Source organism: Sinocyclocheilus anshuiensis, unplaced genomic scaffold (assembly GCF_001515605.1).
Source record: "Sinocyclocheilus anshuiensis isolate Anshui unplaced genomic scaffold, SAMN03320099.WGS_v1.1 scaffold1154, whole genome shotgun sequence".
NCBI classification, from domain to species: domain Eukaryota; kingdom Metazoa; phylum Chordata; class Actinopteri; order Cypriniformes; family Cyprinidae; genus Sinocyclocheilus; species Sinocyclocheilus anshuiensis.
Genome location: NW_015542345.1, coordinates 1,140,178 through 1,151,325, shown reverse-complemented (window position 1 = coordinate 1,151,325; position 11,148 = coordinate 1,140,178). Strand labels below are relative to the sequence as shown.

At 35.7% G+C, this 11,148-nt stretch overlaps 1 protein-coding gene across 1 annotated transcript in view; it reads right to left on the bottom strand.

The window, feature by feature from the left end:
• scml2 (Scm polycomb group protein like 2) overlaps positions 1-11,148 on the bottom strand; it is a 26,212-nt gene that overhangs the window by 3,704 nt on the left and 11,360 nt on the right. The window contains exons 7-11 of the mRNA XM_016489962.1: positions 6,455-6,756; positions 5,373-5,484; positions 5,050-5,253; positions 2,642-2,818; positions 1,989-2,114 (exon numbers count right to left, since the gene is read on the bottom strand). Coding sequence (XP_016345448.1) covers positions 1,989-2,114; positions 2,642-2,818; positions 5,050-5,253; positions 5,373-5,484; positions 6,455-6,756 — 921 coding nt within the window. The remainder of the gene's footprint in view (positions 1-1,988; positions 2,115-2,641; positions 2,819-5,049; positions 5,254-5,372; positions 5,485-6,454; positions 6,757-11,148) is intronic.

The following is an 11,148-nucleotide window of genomic DNA, read 5'->3' as shown; positions in this document are numbered from 1 at the left end:
GAGATACAACTATTTGTAAATCTGGAATCTGAGGGTGCAAAAAAATCTAAATACTGAGAAAATCGCCTTTAAAGCCGTCTAAATGAAGTTCTTAGCAATGCATATTATTACTACGGTAATCAAAAATGAAGTTTTGATATATTTACGGTAGAACATTTTCAAAATATCTTCATGGAACATGATCTTTACTTAATATCCTAATGATTTTTGGCATAAAAGAAAAATCAATAATTTTGACCCATACAATGTATTTTTGGCTATTGCTACAAATATACTCCAGCGACTTTAGACTGGTTTTGTGGTCCAGGGTCACATATGAAGCGGCTACCGATGCGATACGATTCACCCTTATTACGATGCAGTGCGATGCGATACGATTTCTATTCGATTCAACATAATGCGATTCAAAAAGCAATACGATGCAATGGAAACAAATATGATGCCATGGAATTTAATATGGTACAGATAGTTAGCTCTTATTTCTTTGGTTCAGACAGACAGCAAATCATAAATTAACTTAAGTGCCATCTGATTTTTAATCGCCTCGGTCTCCATAGTGTTGTGATATGTTGTCTTATTCACGTAGTAGCAGTGGTGATGAGAATGTGTTCGAGATAAAGTTTAGGAGAAATCAATCTACATATAAAATATTGGTCACAAATTATTAGTCACTTTCTAAATAATAAAAGTATAGTGCATTCACTAAAAATGATAAATAAATATGTTTTTACTGATGCATCACGATACAAATGCCAACTTGCATCCAATGCACACTTTTTTATATCGATGTATCGCATCATTAACTTTTATGCCGATGCACCGATGCAAATTGGTGAATCTTACCATTCCTCATACACATACCATTTAAAAGTTTGGGTCCAGTAATATTTTTAAAATGTTAAAAATACATCATCAAAAGGATCAAAAATATAGTACAAATATTCTGAAATATTATTAGAATTTAAAACAACTCTTTTCTATTTTAAAATGTAATTTATTCCTATGATGCAAAGCTGGATTTTCATTACTCCAGTCTTCAGTGCCACATGATCCTTCAGAAATCATTCTAATATGCCGATTTGCTCAAGCAACATTTCTTATTATCAATGTTGAAAACAGTTGTGCTGCTTAATATTTTATATCTTTTTGCTTAATACTACTTTATATTTATGGAAGCCATGATACATTTTTATTAGGATTCTTTGATGAATAGAAATATCAAAAGAACAGCTTTTATTTGAAAAAGAAATATTTTGTAACAATGTCAAAATCTTGTCACGGTCACTTTTGATCAATTTAATATGGTGTAAAATAGTAATAATAAAGAAAGACTAGTTGCATGTATAAAAAAAATACAGGTTTACAGAAGGTTTTACTTACATGCTAGAGGCTAAAAGTTTACACACCTACAGTATTTTACACATAAACCCCCACTAAAATAAATGCAGGAGAGTATTCCTGTGTTCTGAATGAATATAAATCTGATGTATCAATTAGTAACATGTCTCACTTTATAATTGGCTTCCAATACACATGTGCAAACACTACTACAAATCATTTTGTAATGCTTTTAACACAATTTTTTGTTTCTTCAATTTGTGGCAATGAGCTTGATCTATGAAACATTTAATGAGAGCTAAAAACACAACACCTATGTCTGGCAAATTATAACAGCAGTAGAAAAATAACCCAAATTGGCAGGTCATTCACAACTTAATAAAAATCAGACACTTAATTAGTTACAATGTAGACAATTTAATTAGGGGTCTGTCTGCAGTAAGAGTTTTCTTATGTGAAGTTAATGAGAGAATGAACAGAGGCGTCTAACTCCACCTAAAGAAAACCCCGTCCTCCTTTCACCTTCAGTGTGACCAATCAGAACTGGCTTGGTTCTGCTGCAGTTATTGTGGCATAAAACACTCGATCGCTATCATTCACTCTCAGACACTAGCAAGCGAAATCAGTCAGCGCAGCTGAACGAATCGTACCGTCTGAGGGCAGAGCTTCTGTTCTCTGTAGTTTTGGTGACAGGGCAGCGGTGTAGGCCGCTGAATCTCTGTTGAAACGTCTCGTACCTCGTGCTACAGACAAAGCTTCTGACGTCTCCTCTTTCACTGCAACAGAAGAAAAGAGCAGATATAGATCACTTCTGAAATCAATTATTTTGACAATTTCAATTCAAACTAAAATGTAAACATATTCATCTTAAACTGCTGGTCATACATCAAGACCTACAGAATGCAGTTGAATTCCCATAGCATCTGAACTTTAAAGGGGACTTGGATCTCTTTTTGGTCCACTTTTTATTCATATTACTATTTTTAATGAATGAAACAATTTAATATATTATTGAATAATAGTATTATAAGAATAATAACATTTGAATTATTACTATTATTGTGTAACATTTTTTGCCACGTTATGATTTTAAGTATGCAGCTCTAACAAAGCATATATAACTTATATACTATTGTAGCATTTATTTATATTTAACATTTTTAATTTCAGTAATTTTAGGACTTCAGCGGATTTAAAATTTCATTTAGTTGCATATTTTAATTTATTGTAACTTTTTTATTTTAGATTTATTTTAATTACTGCAAATGTCAATAACAACATTGACACAAACACGCACATATACCTGATTTACTCCTTTCATACGGCTTGTGTGTGTTAGTAGTTAGTGGACTGAACGGCTGGCTGCTGAACAGGTTATCACAATGCAGGTGGTGACAAAGAGTTTCTAGAAAGCGCAGAACGAACGATGCACTGGAGGCAGTGGGGAGCTTGACATAGTGGATTCCTCCTTCTGAGCGAACTGCAGGAAAGTAGAATTTGTGCAAAATTAAACACATATTTGCATTACTCCATAACATCACATGGAATGCATACAACTGGGAATGCATGTATAATCTAGTATGCTTTTCATATGCCATTTAAAAAACATAGTCCCAACCGTCGAAATACTTATATTGTGTATGTGTGTGTGTGTGTGAGGGCGCTAGGGCTGCACGATAAATCGCATGCGATATTTAATGCGCATCTTGTCAGAAAGCCGTTTCTGTAATCAGCAGTAAATCTCCATCACCTGCGTCAGCGGTAAATCTCCATCACCTGCGTGCTTTCACATTGAGCAGCATTAACTACACAGAGCCGTTGTTCACTGAGGAGCTGCGCAAAAAATCGCGCGAATATGAACGTGGTTTTGCGCAGCTCGTTAGTGAACAACAGCTTTGTGTAGTTAATGCTGCTCAATGTGAAAGCCCGCAGGTGATGGAGATTTACCGCTGATTACAGAACCGGCTTCACTGATAAGATGCGCGTTAAATATCGCATGCGATTTATCGTGCAGCCCTAGAGGGCGCTATAGTGGTTTGGCGCTAAATGGGTGCCGATTAAGGGGCCATGGCGTCACGGCAGATGGCCCCACAGTCCTAGCGTGGGCACCACCCCCTGCACACACACAAATATAGACACACATATGCACACTTCCCCTGGGGACACCCCAATCAAATGCTCCAAACCAGGTTACACACAGATGTCATCCCTTATTACTCGCAGTCTGATGACATCAGCTGTGCACACACATGCTTCTCTTTAAACATACACACACCCTTCTCTTTTCAGGTCAACCACACACCCATGCTCTCAATTCTCCCTTTATTGTAAAGCACACACATGCCGAAAGCCTTAAAATAACATACAACTACACTAATTCAAATGGAGCTTCAGTCTTACAGCAATATGCCATTCAGCTCTCAAAACACTTTAGATTATGGATCATTCTTCCTTAAGGAGCAGTTTTGACTCCCTGACGTTTTGAAAAATTAACTTCTTCAAACAATGCTTCATATTTGTTAAAACATGCATCCCATGTCATGGCCTTGATCAACCTTAAAGTAGATTTATCTGTGATTTTTTTTATACTGTGAGTGCTGGCAATTAGTAAAGTTAACTAGGAAAAAATTAACTCTAAATTAAAAATAATATTTTGAATTTATTTCTTCTTTTATCTTAACTATATATACACAGTCAAACCTAAATTTATTCAGACATTTTCAACATTTTTCACATTATTACAGTTTATTCGCTATAGTTTAGAAAACGGTAATAAAATATGACAAGAACTCAGAGTTAAACTGTCAGAACAAATTCATCTTGATAATGCCATCCTTCTGTCTCACAAATAAATTAGGTTGAATAGCTGTCAGCTGTTAAATTTAAAGTTAGATAATACCAATTTAGGTCAACCAATTACCAAGCAATGCTTAATTTTGTTCAGTCTGTGATGTAAAAAGTTTGCATTAGCAATTAAAGAAAAAACACTTAAGCAAAACATGGTCAGGTCAAAGTGTCTGAATAACTGGTAGTCCACTGTATGAAGAATCTTTGGGTATAATATGTGACAGTTTACTTTATTTTGCTATCCTCACTAACATAAATGAACTATAGTGTCCTGCACCCCTGTATATATATATATATATATATTGAATCTATGCCACGAAGAATTAAGGCAGTTCTGAAGGCAAAAGGGGGTCCAACCCGGTACTAGCAAGGTATACCTAATAAAGTGGCCAGTGAGTGTGTATATATATATACATATATATGTGTGTGTGTGTGTGTGTATATATATATATATATATACACTTAATATTTTTTACATATGTATACATATACATATACAAAGTAAAAAAAATGCATAAATATATATATGTGTGTGTATATATATATACACTTAATATTTTTTACATATGTATACATATACATATACAAAGTAAAAAAAATGCATAAATATATATATGTGTGTGTATATATATATACACTTAATATTTTTTACATATGTATACATATACATATACAAAGTAAAAAAAATGCATAAATATATATATAATATATTTACACTGATAATAATATAATAAGAATTTGTTTTTATTTTAAAGCATTCTTCATTCCTTGCAAAAATGTTCTCCTAATCAAAGAATCACTCTTAAAATCAAACCCAGATCACAATCTAAAGTAGATCAAACTCTGAAGCAGGTCCAAACTAACCTCTGATGATTTCCCCTCCATCAGACTGAGACTGCAGGAAGCTGAACAGAGCTTTGGGCTGAAATGCACAGTCCACGCAGGCTTGGACCGCATGCTGGAGGACCGTGTTCACGGGACCCGGCCCGAAATGATCAGGCAGCTGCAATAACAGTTTACGGTCCAGGCGTGGCCCTGGGTTTCCATGTTTATTCACATACACACAAACTACAAGAGGAGGGAGTGGATAGTCAGGTGAAGCATATAACACTACAAAGCCATCAGAATATTGAGGAGTACATGGCGTATGTATGGCAGAAAATAAAGGCAGGAAGATAAAAGCCTACCTGTGGACACAACTCCTGATTCTCTTGTTGTCTGCAGACTAGACAGTCTCCCATCTGACACTGAGGACGACAACGTGGGGCTTGAAAGTGAATGAGGAACCTTTTGTTTCCTCTGTAATGGTGGAAGACAGAGCGAGAGATAAAACACCAATACTCACTCTCACAAAACAACCCCAGTATTGTATGCCCACCTTCTCAAAACTATGGTAGAAGACTACAAATGCCTTATCTTGATTGCGACTGACAAACGAGGTGAATACAGCATGTTTAATGTACCATTCATGGGGAAGAAGTATAATAGAAGTGTTAATGTTTAATATGAATAATTGCTCATGACATACGGCCCAAAATCAAACAAAAGCTGCATAATGATCAGTTCCAGAGGCAATTTCCCCCCCTCTTTATTTCTTTATACCATAAAGAAAATCCCATTATGTTGGCTAAAAATGACATCAAATTCAATCAAAAACGTAAAAAAAAAAAAAGTGTCAAAATGTCTTATTTTGTGTTCCTCAGAAGAGAGAAAATCGTACAGGTTTGAAACGACATGCGTGTGAGTTCATGGCAGATATTGTAGTACTATTTACACACTATTATAGTATTTGTTAATATTTTAAGCTTTTATATGTATACTTTCAGCTTTTATTTTAATTGTAATAATTTTGTAATGTGCTTTTAAAAAATATTTATATTTAGCTTTCATTTATTTTTCTTTTAGTAATAGTAAAGGTAATTTTACTAATTCAAATAATTTTATTATTTCAGTTAGTTGCAGAGGCAACATTTTCATTTAATTTGTTAATCATCCAATATTCATAGCGCGTCTAAATATTTGAGTCCCAGCTTGCGGACCTTTCCCGATCCCGTCCCCACTCTCTCTAACTTTGCTTCCTGTCGAATTACTGTCCTACCAAATAAAGGCAAAAATGCCAAAAACAAAATAAAAACAAAAAAACCATAACAACACTGGTTAATGACGACATTTTTGGGTGAACTGTCCATTGAAGACTGACTGTAAATATCACAATAAATAAATTAAAACCTTTTAACTGATCCATTCAACCACAAATATGCAATTGTACCTTGCTGCCGGGTTTGGGTCCCCTCTTTTTATATGGTTTGGGTGTGAGCAGTGAGCTCATGGGACTCTTGGCTGCATTGGACTGCGCTTGGCCATTCGGTGACGTGCTGGCTGCAGCTGCTGCTGCTGCCTCGGCTGCTGCTTTTAGCATGGCGATGGTCTGGCTCTTGGGTCTCCTCCCTCGTACCCCCTTGCGCACTGGCAGAGGGGGCAGGGGGTGCGGCAGGTGGTACGGGGACTGCATGGAGCGCCAAGACTGACTGGACTGGCCCAGTGCTGGAGTAAAAGTATTTGAAAATGTGACTGAAGGTGGGGAAGAAAAAAAAAAGATTATTTAAATTATTATGATACTATATGATAACAAAAATGTTAAGCTAAATTAACTGTAAAAATTATATATAAATCACTTGACAAATAAAAGTTCTATAGTGTTACTGCATGTATTATGGTAGTTCCATTGAAATGCTTTTGAGCATAATGTAAATATCAAAGTATTTGAATATGCTATACTGTACTATGGTATATACAGCGGTGGCCAAAATTTAGCCATTAATTGTAATAATCCAGTGAGATTTTTGTTTGACAGCAGCCAGTTCTCCACACAGAGATCTGATCTCATCATCATCCAGTCTGTCTGGAATCACATGAAGAAACAGAACAAACTGACTAAAACTGACTACAAACTGGACAGACTAAATCTAGAAGAACTGTGACAACGTCTCCAAGATGCTTCAAGAAATGCTGTTGTCAGACTCCTTGTGTGCAAACAAAAATCTCACTTGGATTATTACAATTAATGGCAAAATTAATGTTTGGAAATGTAAACTGATATTTCCTACTGACAAACTACAACAAAAGATAGACTTAAAACTATTTTTAGCTGGTGAAAATACTAGTGTTCTAATCATTTTGGCCACCACTGTATTAAAGTACTAAGATTCCATTACTGCACCATAGACTCACCATTCCTTTTCTTTTTTGGAGAAGAAAGCATTTTGAACATGGGTCTGGTTTGATACTATTAAATCAACTGGTGATTCAACACTAGTTGTTACTACTACAATGTATTAGAGCCTACAAGATGATTTTATTTAACCATTGTTTGTTAAGCATTATTGCCATATGTGCAATATCCACAAGTTAAATGAGATGATTTATACTGACAATAAACATGAAATGATTCAATCTTACTGCATTAATTTCACCTATCTGGGTCTTACAAAACGCCATCTCATTGGCTATCAGCACACAAACCCCCACCACTCAACACAAACAAACAGGCATTCATAATTAAATAACTAACAATAATAATAAAAAATAATAATACACTTGGGGAAAAAAAGGAAAAACGTGTGACTTGAATACATTGTAAATGAATAATAATAGTGAAAAGTCACTTTTTCAGTTTGGATCAAATTGGTTCTTATGCTGAGTGGATTAAGTGAATTAAACAAGTCGAGCCACAAACTTTGATATTTTACCCTTTGAATTTGACCTCTCAAAAACTCTTCATACTGCTGAATTCTCTTACTCAGAGGCCATTTTAGATTTTGCATAATAGAAGCATCCCATTACAGCCCTGAAAGCGGCTGTTTAAAAACGGGCAGCGCAAAAATTGAGTTATCTAGGGATCCTTTTCAAGATGGAGTGAGGCAAGACTGTTTCAGCTGGCCATTGTGCCCCACAGGAGGCATGTGCTTTTCAGCACCCTATTGTTTTGCAGGCCTCACCCCAATGGCTCTCTGGTCAAAGTCTTCTTTTCTGGGGCCAACAGGTAATTCTCATTAGGAAGAAAGACTAACCCCCTTACCCACCTAGATGAGTGTGTGATGGGTATATAAGAGCTATGAAAGAGTTCGCAGCTAGAAGTGCATCTCCGCAATTTATTTCAAAATCATTTTATCATGCACAGAACGACAAACAATTTTCTATGAATATTACTGTGCTGGCAAGTTAATGTATTATTCATTTAGTTGCTGGTTCAAAATGCAGTGCCTGCTTTATAGTCTCATTTGAAAGAGCACCTTATGGTTTTCATTTGAAGCACCCCACATCATTAAAGCACTTTATATTTTCTTTAAAAGTATTTTCAGGTAATGCATGAGTGTTAAAAAACGCAAATGTAATATACGGAATAAAAACAAATTTTTTTCTGTTAAAAAAAAAATGTGAAGGCAGATGTTCAAGAAACAGCTCTGCAAAAAAATGTATAAATAAAAGAAAAAAGCCAATAGACAGTGCTTTGAGTTTTAAGTTCATTGTAAATTCATCAAATGCATCCATGCGAGTTTGCTAATAAAAAATGTATCTGCGCACACCCTGCCTTGCAAACCAAATATTTTTAATATTCACAAATCCATTTCCCTTTCCTCTCCTTGAAAACCCACAATATCAAATATCTGCAGCTCAGCATCAACAAATCCATCAATGAAGGTGTAAAATAGCACAAGTCGATGCTTTCTGAGTATCAAACAACAATGATGTGAAATCTCCAATGCATACACCTCCTTCAGACCAATGGCACCAAATTCTCCTATTATTTCCTCTGTATAGGCCATCTCTAAGATCAGATAAACTTCTCATATTACAGGGCGGCTGACGGGCAGTCAGCAGAAGTCGGCTTTGCTAAGTACATCTGGGAACTTTCACAGAGTCCTACGTGCAGCTGCTCTCCTGGGCCTCGAGAGGGGAACGGCAAGAGAAATGAAGCTCGAGACGCATACGTTTAATGAGGAGAGGAGAAAGAGCGTGCAAGGAATGGACAAGTGTTTTCTTTCATTTAAGAGTGGCTGATTCTCATTCAAATCTAATAATGAATATAAGCAGGCACATTGGGAATCAAGCACACATATCCATAATGGGCATGCAACAGAAGCAAAGATTTTCAGAAGCTCTGTCATGGACAATGTACAAGCAAACTTTATCCAGCCTAATCGCTCCACGTGTAAGGTGAAGCGTATTTCTAAGCAGTTTCTCACTTGCTCAATTCAGTGACCCGGTGACCCCTAGATTGACTCCCAGTGCACAGACACACACCCTTCAGCTCAGTGCAAGACCTGAGGGGCGTCTGTTCATGGGAGAGGTTGCAACCGTTGTGCAACAAAGGTGTCTGGGCAAAACCAGTCTAATTACTTCATCTCTTCCACAATATCTACATTTTGCCCCACACCAGACCCGAACGCCAGGGCAATCTGTCTACGGCTGACTGCAGCTTCAACTCAGCAGGAACTAGAACCACATGTTGTGGGGGAGTAACGCCGAAAAAGAGTGTGTGTGTCTGTGTCCATGCATATGCGTGTGTGTGGTAAAAGGGGATATAGGGTTCTCTGAGCCCCAGGCAATTTAATGAAACAATGCAATCTGTTAAAGAGCCGAAGTCAAAACAGCTACAGCAGTTCAACAAAAGCTTTTAATATTTTTGTGGCTTCTGTGCAAAAAGATTAATCTGAGATTTTACTTTTACTAGTCAACAGGATTTTTCCATTCAGATGGAAATTAGTTAAAAGCTTGAAATCAGTAACTGAATTACTCTACCTGATGCATATTTATTTTCTTGCTAAAACAAATTTCGGAAGTGAATTCAGCAAAGTGCTTTTTTTTTGTAAAATGTACAATACATAACTTAATGACTGACCATATATAAAAATCACTAATTTTGTGGCAAGCTATGATTACAATTAATGCTATATATTTTTATGTTACTAGTATTATATTTTCGATTACTAGTAAGAGTGACTAGCATCTTAATATGCAGTGAATGGGTATTAGTAACCAGTTGAATATATGCTTAGTACTAACAGTTATTCCCTTGATGGTATAGTGAAAATAACTATTCCTTCATTACTATAAAACATTGCCTTTTATTCCTGTTGAATTCAATGGTGATCTGTGGTTCAGATATTAACTGCATAGTAGGGCTGGGTAAAAAATATCAATATCTCGATATTAATCGATTCTCATTTTTACGGAACAATATGGATTCTTAAATCCCAAGAATCGATTAATCTAGCCTGTTTTCAGTTAATCGACGGAACACTGAAGGGCACCTCCCATACAATATATCGCAATAAGCATTGTGCTTTGGTACTTTTAATATGAAACAAAGTCTCAGATTTCAAATTCTGTCCATTGTATTGCAATATCCAAACAATAAATGCTGTTTTGCCGCTGTTTAATGTGGAGTGACAGATCACTGTAGCACCTCAGATCAGCAGACGCAGCAGCACGAGGCGCACGTGAACTAATCATCTCCTCCACATTAATACCAGCTTCAGCACAAAATAAACATGACTAAACATCCGAAGGTAAGTTAAAAGAAAGAGTACAACTTTACAAGCCATATTCTGTCACATGTAATCGCTCAATCAATGTTTAATTTATGTTTGAATAAATCCATCAAGTTTTTATGACAGCCACCATTATGTTTATATTTAAAAAACAAAAAAACAAACAAATTGAAGTAGAAATATTATGTAATTGTAACTTTATTATTTTAATTTACTTTATTATTTAGTGTAATTATAACAAATCAGTAAATTTTAACCTCCAATATTATAGTAATGTAGTACCAACTGACTCTCATGTATATTTTACAGCATTAGTTGATGGAATTTTTTTTTCTTGAGAAAATTTGGCGTGTGCTGTACCTGATATACATCCAAAATAATCGATATTGAATCGAATCGGTAATCGAAT